Source organism: Vanellus vanellus (genome assembly GCF_965231255.1).
Source record: "Vanellus vanellus genome assembly, chromosome: 6".
Taxonomy (NCBI): Eukaryota; Metazoa; Chordata; class Aves; order Charadriiformes; family Charadriidae; genus Vanellus; species Vanellus vanellus.
This window is the reverse complement of record NC_138911.1, coordinates 68,032,541-68,049,500: the sequence shown is the minus strand read 5'-3', so window position 1 is coordinate 68,049,500 and position 16,960 is coordinate 68,032,541. Positions and strand designations below refer to the sequence as shown.

Here is a 16,960-nt window from a genome sequence, read left to right as displayed (position 1 = left end):
CCCCAGGAGAAGAGACCAGACATCTCGAAGGTGGGGTCTACAGCTGCTTCCTCATCTAGGGATGAGAGACCCAAGAGCCCCAGCCATTCCTTGGCCATAAGCACAGAAGCTGATGGTGGCCTCGTCGCTGGAGACTGCCGTGTTGGAGACCGAAGGGAATGTGTAGGAGGTGGGTGGTAGTATGGAGCCACCTCGCTCTGGGGCAGGAGGTGATGTAGGATCTCCCTGGAGAGAATCCAGAGCACCACAGCGATCTAGAGCCACAGGGAGGTGATCTAGAGCCCCCCTCCCCCCCAGCTGCAAGTGGCTAGAACCACTCTCCCGTGCAGGAGGTGGCCTGAATCCCCTGGAGATGATCCAGAACCCTGAGGTGATCTAGAACCCCCAGATCAGACAGGAGGTGACCCAGACCCCCAGGTGATCTAGAACCAGGCCTCCAGGCAGGTGTGGGTCTAAAGACACCCCCCCCCCCCCCGGCATCTAGACACCCCACCCCCCACCCCCCGAGGCAGGCGGTGATCTAGAACCACACACGGTGATCCAGTCCCTCCAGGTGATCTGGAACCCTGGACCCCCGGGGCAGGTGACCTAGAACCCCCCCCCCCCCCCCCCCCCATGCTGTCGGGACCCCTCGGTGATCCACAGCCCCCCCCCCCCCCCCCCCGGGCGCGTGCCATCCGGCCCCGCCCCCTGTTACCCCCCCACCCCCCACCCCGCGCTGAGCCCGCCGGAGCGTGGCCCCTTTAAGAGCGGCCCCGTCCCCTTTACTCTATGTTTACATAACACAGCGGGCCCGTACCACTTGCAGGCGGGGGGGGGGGGGAAGAGGTGTGCGGAGAAGGGGGCGGAGCGGCGCGGCCCCCCCTCCGCAGTCGGTGAATGGGAGCGGGAGGGGGCGTGGCCATGCGTGGGGGTAAAGGGGGGGGGGGGAAGAGGGTGCTGCTTGGCTCCTCCCGCCCCCTGCCGCGGCCAGTTGGTACGGCCCCCTCGGCGCTCCTCCCCCCGCCCGGGTGTAGTGGCCGTTGTCGGCGGCCGCCGGCTCAGTGCGGGGCGCAGCGCGAAGCCCGCTCGGGTCTGGGTTCATTCCCCCCCTTAGTCCCCCGTCTCCCCCCCCGTCTTCCCCCCCCGGCGGCGGATGGGACTGTAGCGGCGGGGGGGGTGACTTCGTGGCGGCCCTCATGTTTTCCCCCAGCCAAGAGGAGCACTGCGCGCCTAACAAGGAGCCCGTCAAGTACGGGGAGCTGGTGGTGCTGGGGTGAGTGCCGCGGAGGCGCGCCGGGGGCTGCGGAGGTGGTGAGGGGGTGAGACCCGTCCTGAGGAGGCGGCGGGGCCCGTCTTGACGCGGGGGGTTGCGGGGGCCCGTCCTGGGGCGACGGGGAACGGCGGCGGGAGGGTGTGGAGAGGGTCCGTCCCCTCAGCGCCGGCTGAGGTAACGCTCGGCGGCGCGAGACGGCGCGGGGGGGTGGGGTGGGGGGGGTGTCGCGCGCCGCTTCCCGCCTTTCCCGTCGGGGTCCCGCTGGCGCCTCTCGCCCCGCTGCGTGGGGGCGGCCGGGGGGTGCTCGTGGCCGCCGGGAGAGAAACTTTGTGCGGGGTGGAAGTGTGGGGTAGGAAGAGGGCTGGGGGTGTGCGGAGTTGCCGGGAGAGGCGGCGGGGGATTGGGGAGGGAGGCCGGCCCCGTCCTTCCGCCGGTGCCGCCGGCAGGTGCGAAACGAGGAGCGCTCCTTCCCCGCCGCCGCTTGCGGAGCTCTCCCTGGCGGCTTTCTCCCCTCGTCCTCCTCCGTGCAGATTGCAGGGGGAGATGACTTTGGAATGAGGAGGAGAGGCGGGGGGGGGGGGGGGGGTGTGGGTGGGAAGGAGGAGGGTGAAGCACTTATATTCAGATTCGTGGTGGAAATGTTTATTTTCTCAGCTTGATACGGATCTTAAAGTAATCCGCTTGGTATTATGTTCTTGCCCTGCTGTTAAAGCTTGAAGCCTTTCTGCTGAACGCTGTAGAAACAGATGAGAGAGAAGCGTCTAAGCCGTGCTTGCTGAGAGCCCTTGTGAACCTTATAAGAGATGCTTAATTTTGATAGTTTAATATGTAGAAACATATGGTTAATGGAATAATTTTTAGTAATAAATACAATAGAAAGGTTTCAAGCCAGACACGAAGCAGAACAGTTACAGCCTTGCTGTGTTATTCAGCCTTCCCTAGAATCTGTTATATATTTGCTGCAAGGACGTAGAAAGCTTTATTGGGGTTTGTTAGGGATTTTTTTTTAGTTTTGGTCAAGTTGTTTCATAAAGAACTGTGTTCACCTCTGCAGAATAGCCGATTGAATCGCTAGGAGCAAATAAAAAGAGCAGTCAAGACTGGGTACTCACGCATCCGATGGTGTATCTTTTTTCCTTAAGGGATGCTAAATGTTTCTTATCACGAGACTAGGTCAAGATACAGTTACCATGGAATAAAATACAGCTGTTACCATGAACATGGCAGAGCTGGCACTGAATGACTTGAATTGAAGTCGAGTAACTTGATTTGGGAGAAATATCCATATCAAACTAAATTTAATAAAGAAATGTTCTTACTGTTTCAGTTGTGGAAATGGAGGGTAACCTCAGCTGTGCAACACTGTCTCTAACAATAAAGTCATAGTATAATGTTGAATCTTTAATTAAATTAGAGTGCATAAATTGATGTTGTGCTGTGGAGGCTTTTTGTGCGCAGCTGGAAGCATTTTCCTTTCTGTTGCTTTACTATTTTTAGCAGCAGTTGAAAGTACAGAATTATGAAATGTTTTGGCTCTGATCTTAACCTAGCAAAGTCTGGTGTGCTTTTCCTTTAATATGGAAATGCATTGATCTCAGCTTATCGGTTCTGCCAGAGGTCTTGATCTTCACTGCTGTGTGTTGAAACATGCCAATAAAATTAAAATAAACTTTATGACTGAGTTTAGGTTTTATTTGAGTATCAGCTGCTTTCTAAAGCTACTGAGGTTATGTCTTCTGGGTGTTATATATACTAACAAAGCAAACAAATCCTCTTGTTCGTGATTCTGCTACAAGGACAATAAGTCTGCAAATGGGCAGCTGAAGGTCTCTGGTCAGTATGTCTCTGTAGGCTACACTGAAATAATAGGGCATTGGCTGTCACAGCTTGCTAACACAATGTGCTTGGTAGATGTGATGTAGAAATAGGTAGATGTGATGGAAGCAGTCCAGGAAATGCCATGACTTCAGTAACTACATTTTCTCTTTTTGTTCTGGAGATTGGGGTTTTAAGATCCATTTGACGCTTCAGGAGTTGATTACTGCATTTCCTATCAGAGATGTCTTAAATGTTACATGTAGTGCCATAAATAATACAAGCATATCTTTCTTTTTCTTTGATGATTCAACATTTATAACTTGGAACTCTTCGAACAGCTTAAGCATCTGTTCAATATTCTAGAAAAGATAAATTCTTAATACCTGTTTTGTATTAAAATCTTATAATCTGGAGTTCTGTTTAAATAAGACAATGTAAATCTGCTCGTCTGCCCATAGCGAAACTGAGACCTGTGAACTGCAGAAGTGTAGCATCACAGCTCTTGTCTCAACTGCTTGATTAAAATTGATAGAGTGACCTCACAGCTAGATTAAAGAAAAAAAGTTTTGAGACTGTGTGGTGGTTTGTGGTGTGGGGTTTTTTGTGTGTGTTTTTTTTTTTTTTAAAAAAAAAAAACCAACATTGATTGTGATGTTGATGAATAACTTCTGTCTTAAGCTGTGAGACTTTTAAATTAGGTGGTGAAAAAGTTGATGAACAAAGGGGTACCTGGCAAACTGCTGAGAGTCCTGTTTTTAAGATGAGAAAACTTTCCCTTTATCTTTTGCTCTTACTCTCTTAGCAGTATTAAAGTAGGGTTGTTCTATACCTGACCTTTAAATCAAGGGGAAGGCCTTGTTTTGTCAGTATGTAGTTCTCCTACCAGACCATGTTCCTGTATTGTCTCGCAATAGTTGTGATTGCTTGTCTGCACGTTAGTGTGATCAGAGGGTAAAGCCTAAGGCATTTGAAGTCAGTCACTGCAGCAAATACATTTCTAATAACCTTCTCCCTGTAGTCCATTATGTATTTTCTGTCAGTGATGTGGTAGTGCATGTTTTGGTTAAGATTTTGTCGAGGTTTACATAATCAATGTTGTAGTGAATAAAAACAGTTTATGTAAATCAAGCCAGACAGGTCAAGATGGCTCATAAAGAAGAGATCATCTACAGATTGTGAATCTGCTTGTGGAATCTGATTGTGTACATCTGTTTGTAGCATCATCTGTTCACAAAAGTCTATGGATTTCTTGGTGAAGCAGAAACATTCATATTCTAATTTTTTTTTTTGGGGGGGGAGCTTTTTCTTTCGTTTTTTTTTTTTTTTTATTTTATTTGAAGTTACATCAAAGTAGTGGCCTATTATGTTTCCAGCATGGGGCTGGAAGGAGTTTCGAAGGAGATATTGAATGTAATAAAGAGTAGCTGAATAGAGTGTTACGGTATTAGTGCGTTGTTTGTCAGTAGCCTTCACTTGATTTGTCTGGTATCTGGTTAGTGTCTTGAGCTGTATGTCCTGCCCCCTTCCTCCCAGTACCCCTTTTTCCCCCAACTTTGAATTGCAATCTGAAGAATTTATTCTGGTCTAATAGCATTCAGGCCAGCATGGCTTTGTGCTGGTCCCTGGCTGTGTAGGGTAGTTTTCACTGAAGGCAGGTGTCAATGGCCTGGACTGTGCAACCTCTCTGCCTTGGGGACTGTGTGAATGCATCTGTGTAGACTTTTCCAATAATTAATGTTGGTGAGCAGCTTAAACTTCTCAGAAAAGTCACTTGATTAAAATGATCTAAGTTGAAGGAGGAATATACCAAAGAAAGGTAAGCTTTACTCAATGGCTGAGTTCTCTAGTGATGAAAGGATTTTATTATTGACATTACATACACAACATTGAAAGTATTGCAACCAATTCTAAGGAGTTTTGGATGGGGATTCTAACAGGTGTGTGTGCCATGTAAGTGTAATACTTCTTAGTAGCCACAGACTTCTGTTAGCTACTCTGAATTAGCAAGAAGGTGCAGCCTGGTGCGTCCCCAGCTGGGGAAGACTTTGTCTTACAGACTTAATGAGTTTTGCAAATCTAACCCATTTTTTTGTCTTAACTAGATAAAACTAACGGCTGTTATTCAGTGTTGTTGCAGTGATCACTTTGAAATCGCTGCTAGCATTCGATGTAGACATGTTCCAGAGTCAACCATTAAAATAAATGAATCTGTTAACATACAGGCAGCAAAGGAACCACTATGAATTCCTATGAGAGCTTTGTTTAATGCAAACTACTGGACATCCTCAAACAGGCTGTGATTCTGCTTAAATTTAACTTTTTGAAAGAAGATGATAAAATTCTTATCTATGTTTACAGTGATAAATTCTGCAATAGCTTTTGGGAAGTTGTTCTGATTGATGGACCACTTTATACTTAGAACAAATTTAGATTTGAAACATGTCTTTTTGTGTTAATCTGAAGGCACCTTCATTTTTAGACTCCCGTTTCTCATACAGAAGGTAGGTGAATTTTACCCCTGTAAATTTAGGGAGGTGATTTTACCCCTGTACTCGGCACTGGTGAGGCTGCATCTTGAGTACTGTGTTCAGTTTTGGGCCCCTCACCACAAGAAGGATATTGAGGTGCTGGAGCGTGCCCAAAGAAGGGCAATGAAACTGGTGAGGGGTCTGGAGCACATGTCTTATGAGGAGCGGCTGAGGGAACTGGGGTTGCTCAGCCTGGAGAAAAGGAGGCTGAGGGGAGACCTTATCGCTCTCTACAACTACCTGAAAGGAGGTTGCAGAGAGGTAGGAGTTGACCTGTTCTGTCAAGCAACAGATGATAGAACAAGAGAAATGTCTTCAAGTTGTGCCAAGGGAAGTTTAGATTGGATATTAGGAAGAATTTCTTTACTGAAGGGGTCATCAGGCATTGGAACGCGTTACCCAGGGTAGTGGTGGAGTCCCCATCCCTGGAGGTATTTAAGGGTCGTGTAGATATGGTGCTGAGGGACATGGTTTAGTGGTGAGTTTGTCAGTGTTAGGTTAATCATTGGACTAGATGATCTTACAGGGCTTTTCCAGTCTAGGAGATTTTGTGATACAGGCTTTCTCTGATGTATCAAATTTGCTCCTTAACTGCTACCTCCTTGATGAGGTATCAAATTTGCTCCTTAACTGCTACCTCCTTGATGAGGTAAATAAAATTCCTGAAGTGTTTCCTACTTTTAAGCACACTTCCAGTTTTTAACTCATCTGTTTGGCTTTTCATGGAACTCTTCTGTTAATGTCTTGCTGTGCAGTTCAGAAAGAAGCTGATGCAGTTTTCCAGTATTGTTGACAAATGCAGGTACAATATGATATCTCTGCTTCTCCTTGCTAGCTGTTTGTTTCTGTTTATGGACCCAAGGCAGAGGGAGGGTCATCCTGGCTATGGCATTAAACTGGGGACATATGTTGCACTTACACGGATTTGCTGTTTGATATCAAACTGAAGCTTTGTTTAAAGTTTCTGTAATTTTCTGCACTATATGGTGTAGATGTATTGGTGAAACTGCTCAGATGACTCAGGTTCTGCTTTTGAGCCTTATTTAAAAGTGTACTTTAGGCTTTATTTAAAGGCATGTTTGTAGCAAATAACGGTAGCTGCCCGTTATATATGTTCAAGGTCATGATTTTCTCTGAGAATCATTTGCTTCAGCAGTCATAGCTGGAAGGCTGCTGTTCTGGAGAAACTGATTTATTTTTTTTGTTTGATAGTGACAGTGGCTTCTTGGAGACCTTTGTCTTGTGCTTAGTTTATGATAGATCTTATATGCTACATATTGAGGATACGATCAGTGCCAGTTCAGAGCTTGCAAGTAGATTAATCAAACACTAGAAGTGTTGTGTCTGAATAGAACATTAACTGCAGTGTAGAAAAAACAGTGGAAAGGGTTATATTTGAGGAAAGATTCGTGGATTTTTCAGTGAAAGCTTGTGTATGGCTGGATAGAGCAAGGCTTTTGCTTCATTTAAGCTAAGAAAGAAACATACCCAAGTTGGTTCTCTGCAACTATCCTATTCCTTGGAGTACTTTTGACTTGCTCAGAGTGCAGATTTGTATCCAGCTGTAGGCTTTATTCACACCATCTCGATACCAATGTAAAATCAGAGAGCAGAAACTTCAAGCTCTAGAAGCTAAGATCTATATTTGTTGAAGCAAATCAGAGCATCAAACATCTGCATGTTTGTTATAAAAAGGAAACTGAGTGCACTCTGGAAGTTAAACTGTAATCCCTTTGGCATGTACAGGCAGTAGGTCACACATGCAGAAGTGGAAGACTTTTTTCTTAAAATATGGGAAACACACTGCTTACTCTGAGTAATTAAGTCTGAGAAATGTAAGCCTGTTGCCTTTGACTGATGCACTTCCTGTGTAGAACCAAATAGCTGCTCCTTTCCTATCTTGGCAGAATCAAGGATGCATAGTTTTCCATTTTCAGCTGAAATTTATAAATGAGTAGATACTGTGGAAGTCCACTTGGTTCTACTTTAAAATATACATATAAACCCAGAAATTACTTTCTAGGCTATTAAGATATTTTTTTGTTGTTGTTGCTGGAAGTGGCATCTTGCTTAAGCTATTTCATGCTCCATCCTAACAACAGGCTGTTTTTCAGCTGTATTACAAGGTTGCTCGAGAACAGATTTTTCTTAAGAAGTCAGGAACTTTTTATTATCCTGTTCAAACTAAATTATGGCTGGCTTATACTAATTTTTTAAGGGGCTAATGCAGCTCTTTAACTTGCTTAGTCCTTATTCCTCAGTAGTGATAGCACATAGCAAAGTATCAGTGTGATACGTTGAGAAGATGCAACCCTCTTTTCTTGTCCTGTAAGCTAACGAGAAGTTGTGTGCGTGTATTATGGCACTAAGCCTGAGCTAACGTGCCCTGCTGAAGGTGGGGTTTATTAGTTGAGAGTGCCAGCAGAGAAGTTTTACAACTGTTTGCAAAATACTATAGGCATGCCTGTAGGCAACAGCTGTTTAGGCAGGCTGAACCAGCCGTTGTCTCGTGCAGTTTTTCTTGTTGGTATTGTCTGTGCATGCTTTGGTTCTGAATTTGTCTCGATTATCTATGACTACTATGGGTATGAAGCCTTCCAAAGATGACTCCTCTAGCATGTTGTACAGTTGCAGTCTTACTTCATGTTTGGTAGAAGTGCTTCTCATGATGTCATTTAGAGTTGTTTTGTTTATTCTGCACTGTCATACTTGTGGCTTATTTGTCCTGTGGTCAGCAAGGCAAATGGAGCAGAGGAGGATTCAGTCTGAGCTCCCAGCTTCAAGAAGAAACTCTAGTTGGTTTCCAGGTGTACTTTGTGCTGTCATATCCTGTTCTGTTTGTGCTGTTTGATAGCCTAAGTCTCATTTGTGTTGAGGATGCTTTTCCCTTTATCAACAAATATCCTTATGTTTGTTCTTGCTCTGGCCCAAGGTCACCACTGAAAAGCTTGCATGTGACTTGTCACAAGCTTAAACCTTGAGGGACAGGAACAGGAATGCTGGCATAGAGACCATGCCTGCTTCCAGAAAGACTTGTAACGCAAAGTTTCTCATTTTGTTTGTTTTATAAATACATCACTAAATGGTGTCCTTGCATTTTTTCACTTTTTTCAACTGTATATGCTAATACTGTGTTGAAGGGGTCCTGCTTTTCTTTTAGGTAACTTGCTTGCCTGTTGACAAGGTGCAGTTCAGCATTTTATGCCTCCTTTACTTTTGCCATCTATTTTTTAGACATCTGTCAGTGCAGCTTTATGCAGGTTAGTACGGAGATCGTAGTGTCATTAGCATACTTTGGGGGACCAATTGGTAGCTTCTCTGGCAAACTGTAAGTAACATCTGGGATTAGACTGTTTTAATCCTATTACTTGATGGCCTAGAATAGGTCTTGGTCCTCATATTAAGCAAATAGTACAGTCAACCGCAGTAGGGGCTTCCAAAGCAGCAGATTAGTGTGCTCTGTGTGTGGGAATGGCTGGTGCAGTGCTGTCCAGCTCTTCAGCTGTGGTACACCACCATGCATCCTCTCTAGACAACCAGATGTGCTGCTTCTGTGAGGTGACTTGTACATTTGTAATATGACCTCCTGTGCGTGTACTCTCTTGCTGGGTCTCTGTGTACTGTTGATGACTATATAATGGGTACACTTCTGGCTATTCGATTTAAAACCAAACAAAGACTGGAGGAGGGGAAGAGCAGCAGGCAGTAAGCTGTTTGTGTGATTTTCTTAATGTCCGAGTAGGCATCTTGGTGCTGAGAATTCAGCAGTAAGAGTAACCTGTCTTTGGGTTTGACTGACTCTTTAAAATATATGTTTTTCTACTGCCACTCCCATGTGCAGCATGTGTTGGCTAGAATTAATAGTGGTTAGCATACAAGAAAACAGTCCTTACAGGAAATCTTTGCACAGTGAAGCTTCAACAGTTGCAATATAAACATTCAGTGTTTGCAGATTTGTTACTGAGGGGCATTGTGGCAGGAGGACTTAGCTTTATAATATGATTGGGTTATGAATGATATGTGAACAAGGTGTCACTGGACTTGCATTTAGATGTAGCTTTACTTGTTCTGATTAGTATAACTTCTGTTACTAAATATAGGGGGCTTCTGAGCAGTATATGCAAGTATCAGCTGTTTTGCACTGGAGTTTTGTTCAGTTATTCCAAGGCTAGAATATGAAGTCCAGTGAGGTCAAAAACACGCATGTAGCTTCATAGTAGTGGCAGTTACTAGCTCATGGTGAAGAAAGAATAGTTCAGCTAAAAGCTTTTCCCTGTTTGACGACAGAAATATCATATAGACAAAAGGTATTATAAACAGCAGTTGTGAAAATGGATACAACATCTACAATGCTGAAGAGTTTGTTTTATTAAAAGCAAAATGGTTCTGAGATGAGCTGAATTTGATTAGGCATGATATGAAAGTGCCAATTGCTGAAGGACCTATTAGGCATGCTTCTATCAATAGTAATTTGTTTCTCCTTCAGGGAGGGAAAGTAAAGTAAGCAAGCCCTGTTCTGTGCTTCTGCAAGTGATTTACTTTAGGTGGTTTGTTTTTTTTTTTCCCCCATTTAACAATATCGTCTTCAATGTCGGACTTGGGCACACTGCATATCCTGACCTCACAATAGATAAAACTAGCCACAATAGATAAAACTAGCGTGCTTCAAGGAGGATGAACTAGACGTGGGACTTCCTAACCTAATGTAGCTGAAGGCTTCCTATGCTAGGGAATGGTATGGAGGCCACACGTGCCCTTATGAAGTGTTTGGCAATAAAGACCTAATGTTCCTCAGTCATATCTATTGCTTCTATTAACTATGATACATTATGGTGTAGCAACTAATTGTATTAAACAGAGACAAAAGCAACCAGTTGCACATTGACACAAATACTAACTTGAAATGTCATTTTACTGTCTTGACAAAGGAAAGGCAACAAAAGTTGGAGATAGCTGGCACATAGGATGTTAAAAAGGAGAAGGCCACGATTGTCAGTCTTGCGTATTGTAATGTTAACTGATCCCCATTGTTGCAAAATTCTTCTTTTTCCTCTTTACATTCAAGGAATTGAGGACAAAGGAGAAGTGTTGACATAGTCTTCCAAAAGAGTTTATGAGTTAAAGGCAATCTTCATAATCAACTGTAATGATGTGCTTAGGAGGCTTTCAAATTACTCTTCACCATCAAATATGTATGCTGTCTTTATTTTAGAATCCAGTTAAGCTTATAAACTGTCATGAAAGAATTTTATTCTTCAAACTGGATGGCTTTAGTAATGCCTAAACAAACAGGTAGGTTTTAGACTTGGTGTATCCTTTTAAGGCATGTGAGTGTCATGGATGAAGACAAAGTGGTACTGACTGTGAAGACAATTAGTCACTGTATGAAAGTAAGCTTTTATGCTTCAATTTGTTTAATTTAAATCTCCTCTTGTGTATTGCAAATAAACCGGTGACCAAATGTACAAACTCTCTAGCACGTGCCTTTAGGAAGAGTGAAAGAACTGTTTAGTCTAGACACAGAAGTTAATGGGCTGAAACTTTGATATAAGCACAGCTGTATTTCTTCATGTGTGACAGCATGACTTTATTTTGATTGTTGAGGTCTGATTTAGTAATGGTGGAGTCGTAGCCTTTGAAACGGGAGTAGTGTGCATATGTCCTTCTTTGATAGGTAAGACTGAGCTGTTGAAAGATACTGAGTGTCTGTATGGTTTCTGCTTCCCTGCACATCCTGTGACAGGGTTCTGTATCTCACAAATGGCTGTGTTTTTTATGGAACGTTGACTAATGAACCAAAATGTTTCTGTACTTCCAACTTGCCTTCCTCCTAGTCCATCCTTGACCTCTGAGAGCAAACAGCTGTGAAACTCAATACTTGGATTAAAAAATCATTTTGGCCTTGGAGATGGATCTTTCAGACTAGATAGGATTCATTACATTGTAGTTGTCCTAACTGTTCTTCTAACAGATGTGTGAGACTCTATAAATGTAAGACTACTTTGAATTACTTAGTGAATCTTAAAATTTGCTGGTATAGTTTCCTAGTGCATCAGGGAGTGAGTTTTGAATTAATGAGTTTAGTGTGGCCTTTTGTCATGGGCTGTGGGCAGAAGTCCTTTTCCAGAACCGTGTGTGTGATGTGAGAGGTTACAGTGTCTTGCTGCAGGTCTGTACCCCTAAACAACAGTGGAGACACAGGATTTCTTTGTAAAAGTGTTCTCTAATCTGATTCTGCCAGAAGATTAATTAAATGGGGTGTCAGTACCTTGGTGTGTTTTGCCAAATTGAACAAATTGGTCTTAAGGCAGATCTATGAGGAGGCAAGCTTTGATTGATGTGAGCAGCTGAGTAACTTCTTCCATCAGAGCTAAATCCAGAGAAGGCAGTTTGGCAATAGCCAAATGGGTCAGTCTTGGATCTCTTTTCTTGCCTTTTGTCTTTAGCTGGTCTTCACTGGACTAATGAAAAGTCTGAAATGCAAGAGGCACCTTTTAAACACCACTGTTATTCCTAGAGGTTACAGGAATGTGCCTCCATGGGCAGTGTCTGGAAGTTGCAGTGCTGGGAGTGCCAGGGTAGAGACTGGAGACTGCAAGCATTTGCATCTGCATTTGTTTTTAGGGATGTGCACTGCGTTGGTGTGTCTTTTTTTTTCCACAGTACCAAAAGCCACTTTCAAAATAACCCTTTTTGGTAGGGAGCCCCTGCACCCATTTAAAGACTTTGACAGCGTTTTCCCAAAAGCTCTAAATACGTTCTTCCTTTTGCCTTTGAAAGGTAAATAAGCCGTTGTTTACACTATTTTCACAGTCTGGTTGCTGTCAGAGCAAAAAAAGCCTTAACTTTGACTTTTGTCTTATGCCTTACTTTCAGTGTTTAAGCACAAAATACTGCTGTTACATTGCTGGCTCAGCCCTGCCTTATCTCTTTGGTTGCACAATCACACTTCCAGCTGCAGTACTTGAGTGCTATATATCTGGTTTTATTGCAAGTTTTGAGTTTCCAGCATGCAGAGGCTGGTGTAATATAGCAAATACCTTTCCATGTAAGGATGCAGGAAGACTACAAAATATAAAGTACAGTTCCCTCTGTAAGCAAAGTTAGGGTATAAGTGATTAGCAGGGTTTAAGTCAAGCTCAGTGTATCCTCCTAGTTTATTATGTGCAATGTGACTTTAAATTAAATTCAGGAATTGGCCTCTGATCATATATTGCTAGCTTGCAGCTTAAACTCCTTGGAGGAGACTAGTTTATATTAAGGCTTTACCTACTGGAAATCTCTCAGCATAGAGAGAACAATTGTAAAATAGTACTTTGTTAAAGGGTAAGGAGATATTTCTGTGGCAAAAGTGATTTGCTCTTTCTCCTCTGGGCATTTTGTAGTCAGTGCAGGCAGGAAGGAAGGAACTGGATTTGGGGTTGGCTAGATTCCAGTTGCAAATTCTATTCAAACCCAAGCCAGAAAGAGTATGGGCTGACTTGTAAGTTTTGGGCAGAGATGGCAGTTGAGAAAAAACAGCTGTCTCGGTTTTGTGAACTGATTAAATTTGTTATGAATATGTCAGATGGTATAAGTGTGATGCTTGGTGCTATGCAGAGTTAGAGAAACGTGTTAAAGATCAGTTGGTCATGTATAGGTCAAGGGAGAAAAATACTTAGTTGAGTTAAACTATGAAAAATATTGGTAGATAAGCATGTATGATGCTCTTTAATATGCAGAAAATAAGTGTATTTGTAAAAGCAACAACTTGTTTGTTAAAACCAGATGTGCAATGTGACTTTCTTGTAACTGTGCCCCCTGCTTCTTACTTGTGCATGAACTAGATGACGCTTGTGTAAGTGATTTGTAAGAGTCTTTTGTTTACTTAAATGAAGGTAACTTTGCACCTATACTCACAACTGAGTCTAAAGAGTGGTCTGGTTTGGGATAATCTAAACTTTTCATTTTCTTCCTTCTTCCACTCCTAGGTTTTACATATGCTGTTGCCCATTTTTGAAGAAAGAGTTTTATTTGATGTACAAGCCCATGCAGAGTGTGACAGCTGTTGTCAAAATTAAAAAAAAAAGCGGTATAGAATGCAGTATTTGACAGTATCTTTTAGCTTTCTATTATCTTTCTTTTTATCTTTCTTTTCTTTGGAAGAAAAAAAGTCCAAGTAATGACTGTTCAGATGTGCAGTTAAAATCTAGAGAAGTTCTGAACAAGTGCCTGTTACAAACTGATTGTGGTGATTCTAGAAGTGCTTGTAAGTATAGAAGTGGTGTGGGGTAAATTGTTTAAGGATCTGATGCCTCTTTGAGACTGTAAAGGGTGGACATTGTATAGGAGCAGAACAAGGTAGTCAGTTTTTGGGGTGATGACCCAAACAGATGGAGTGTAGTCAGACAGACGTGCTGGAGGACACCACATCCTCAACTCTGCTAGCACTATTAGCTCCCTATTCCAGTCATTTTCCATCTGCCTCTGAGTACTCCGTGATTTACTGAAAGCTGTAGTGACAGGTGAGGCTGTAGCCTGTAACTGGAAATGAAGTATGTCACTGAACTGATTTTATTCCGAAGCCCGCTAGTGCTGTCTGAACTCCATTGAGGGAAGTCTCTTAGATGAATGAGCTCCCCACACCCCTGCCTTCTTAGACATCAGGGAATCCATATGACTATGATTCTCACCTCTGAGGAAAAGCTTCAATTGCAGATGTCACCTTAGTAGACAAAGAAGGAATCCCTCTGTGAGATGTGGACCTAGAGGAAATCATGCTTTGCTGGTTCTCTGGCTTATGAAACTCCCTGTTGTTTGATTGTTCTTTTGGTCACTATGATTGCTCTACCTCTGCTCCCTGCAATAATGGTGGGATGTCAACTTTGGGAATGGACACAAATGTTTGGGCACTGCAACTAACTATGGTGAAGAGGTTTGGATGTAGAAGTGGTGTAATCTCTAGTGGCAGCCTGGGCCACACCATTAAGGTCTGTCACAGGTGTTTGTGAAGACAACTTCAGTATAGTAAGTGTTCATTGTGTTGTATGTACAAGTCAGTATAGTGCCTTGGGGTGAAAAATGTTCTGGTTATTACTCGTATACCTTAAGCAAGTGTTGCTTTGTGAAGTGCTCAGTATAGAACATGGCTCTTATGGTGATATGAACTCTTGCTTTGGATCAGTTCATCTCTGCTTTTTCAGTGGGAAAAGATGTCCCAGAAGAATAACTCCAAGTAGCTACTTTTCTTGAAAAACAAGCTCTTTGGAGGCATTTTCAACACAACCTGAAACTTTGTTTTGGAAATTGCAAATAGTGTCCTATGTAGTTCAGTAGCCTCATACTTTTGCCTCTCATGTATGAGCTCAGTTCAGAACTAAGATTAGTATTCTGTGTTACTCAACATAAACATTGAATTTTCTGAATGTGAAAAGTCTCCCTTTCCAAGTGACTGTAAAATAGCCTAGTTGAGTATTTTTGTCCTTGTCCAAAACTCTGAAAGAAGTTTGTTTGGGATTTGTCCAGATGTGAATGCCTCTCTAGTGGACTTTAGGCTTGTTCCATTATAGTGGGCAGATCTAGAAGACCTCTGAGTTTTACTGATGCAGATATTGAAAAAGACAGGGATGTGTGTGTTTCTGTACATCGTTCTTATCTTATGCTACCCCACAAGGTGGTAGAGTGATGGCATCTTTTGCCTGAGAGATTTCTACGTAAGCTCTTTGACCAGAAATGTGGCGCTTGGGGACATGGTTTAGTGGTGGACTTGTCCAACTGTTAACCTAACACTGCCTTGATGATCTTAAGGGTCTTTTCCACCCTAAATGATTCTATGATCATTTGGCCATCAGGGCAAGGGAGGGGATTCTGCCCCTCTACTCCACTCTTGTGAGACCCCACCTGGAGTACTGCATCCAGCTCTGGAGTCCCCAACATAAGAAGGACATGGACCTGCTGGAGCATGTCCAGAGGAGAGCCACGAGGATGATCCGAGGGCTGGAGCACCTCTCCTATGAGGAGAGGCTGAAAGAGTTGAGGCTGTTCAGCCTGGAGAAGAGAAGGCTCTGGGGAGATCTTATTGCTGCCTTCCAGTACCTACAGGGGGCCTACAGGAGAGCTGGGGAAGGACTTTTTACTCGGGCATGTAGCGATAGGACGAGGGGGAATGGCTTTAAACTGGAAGAGGGCAGGTTCAGATTGAACATTAGGAAGAAGTTTTTCACTGTGAGGGTGGTGAGGCACTGGCACAGGTTGCCCAGAGAGGTTGTTGAGGCCCCATCCCTGGAGGTGTTCAAGGCCAGGCTGGATGTGGCCTTGGGGGAACTCGATCTTCAAGGTCCTTTCCAACCTAAACCTTTCTATGATTCTATGAAATGCTGTAGCTCTTTTCTCTGCTTTTGATTGGGTTGTAGGAGGAAAGTAAAACAGTTGTGGGAGACCCTTAGATATTCTTATGGGTATAGTACCAAAGTATTGATAGAGTAGCAAGGAAGTGTGCTCTTTGTTTTCTAAAATGCATATGCAGTATCTTTAGCTGGATGAAGGAAAAGGGGTAAGAATTTGGGTACTGCAAAACCCACATAAAAAGGAGATAGATTCTGTCTGTACTTGTGTGTCTTCACGGACTGCCAGGGGAGTGGGATGCAAAATTTCTTAGCATTGTACTACTCCCCTATAAGGTACCCTTATGGAGAGTGATGTCAGGTATAAAAACTTGAGGGCAAAAGGGAAGTCTCTCGATCCAGCCAGCTGTAATCGATTACTTGATTTCTGTGTCTCTGAACTAGCTCTTTTCAGACATGCTTTGCTGGGGAATCCGCTTCCAATTCCAGTCTTGGGCTCATGAGCTTTATTTCTACAGCTGAATTTCCATTTGGCTTGCAAATGCTACTTCTAAGTCCTGTAATACTGTTTGGAATTCCAGCAAGTACTTTGGGAAACATTGCTTTAAACAAATCCTCTATTTTCTTGGTCTGGTTTGCCCCATAGGGCATCCTTGCCTTTAAAATCAAAGAAATCTAGATAAATAGAGAGTAACATATGGGGTGGCTTGTTTTTTTGAAAGCTGGTGAACAAAAATAGTAATAGTATGCTGACTGTCTTTGTGGGTTTTGGCTAAGAAAAAGAGCTGGATTTCCAAAGGAAAAAATTTGAGGGAGAACTGTATGTGGTTTTAAACTTGTTTTCTGTTCTACAAACCATTGTGCCACTTGTGCACATTACTTAATATCTGTTGGAATGTATAAATGCAAATTTTATGAAACTTCAGTTTGTAGAGTAAGTAACCAGAAGTAGGCAGGCTGGATTAGCACTGTAAATAAGCCAAGTGAAAATTTTGGTCCTCCAAGAACCTTGACCTCTATAGGGCATTCAGTGTGCC

At 43.2% G+C, this 16,960-nt stretch overlaps 1 protein-coding gene across 1 annotated transcript in view; it reads left to right on the top strand.

Moving 5' to 3' along the window:
- Positions 1-1,178: 1,178 nt before the first annotated feature.
- The window catches only part of PELI2 (pellino E3 ubiquitin protein ligase family member 2), a gene marked incomplete at both ends in the record, with an annotated part of 76,952 nt that continues 61,170 nt past the window's right edge, over positions 1,179-16,960 (top strand). Inside the window, one exon of the mRNA XM_082484852.1 lies at positions 1,179-1,255. Coding sequence (XP_082340978.1) covers positions 1,179-1,255 — 77 coding nt within the window. The remainder of the gene's footprint in view (positions 1,256-16,960) is intronic.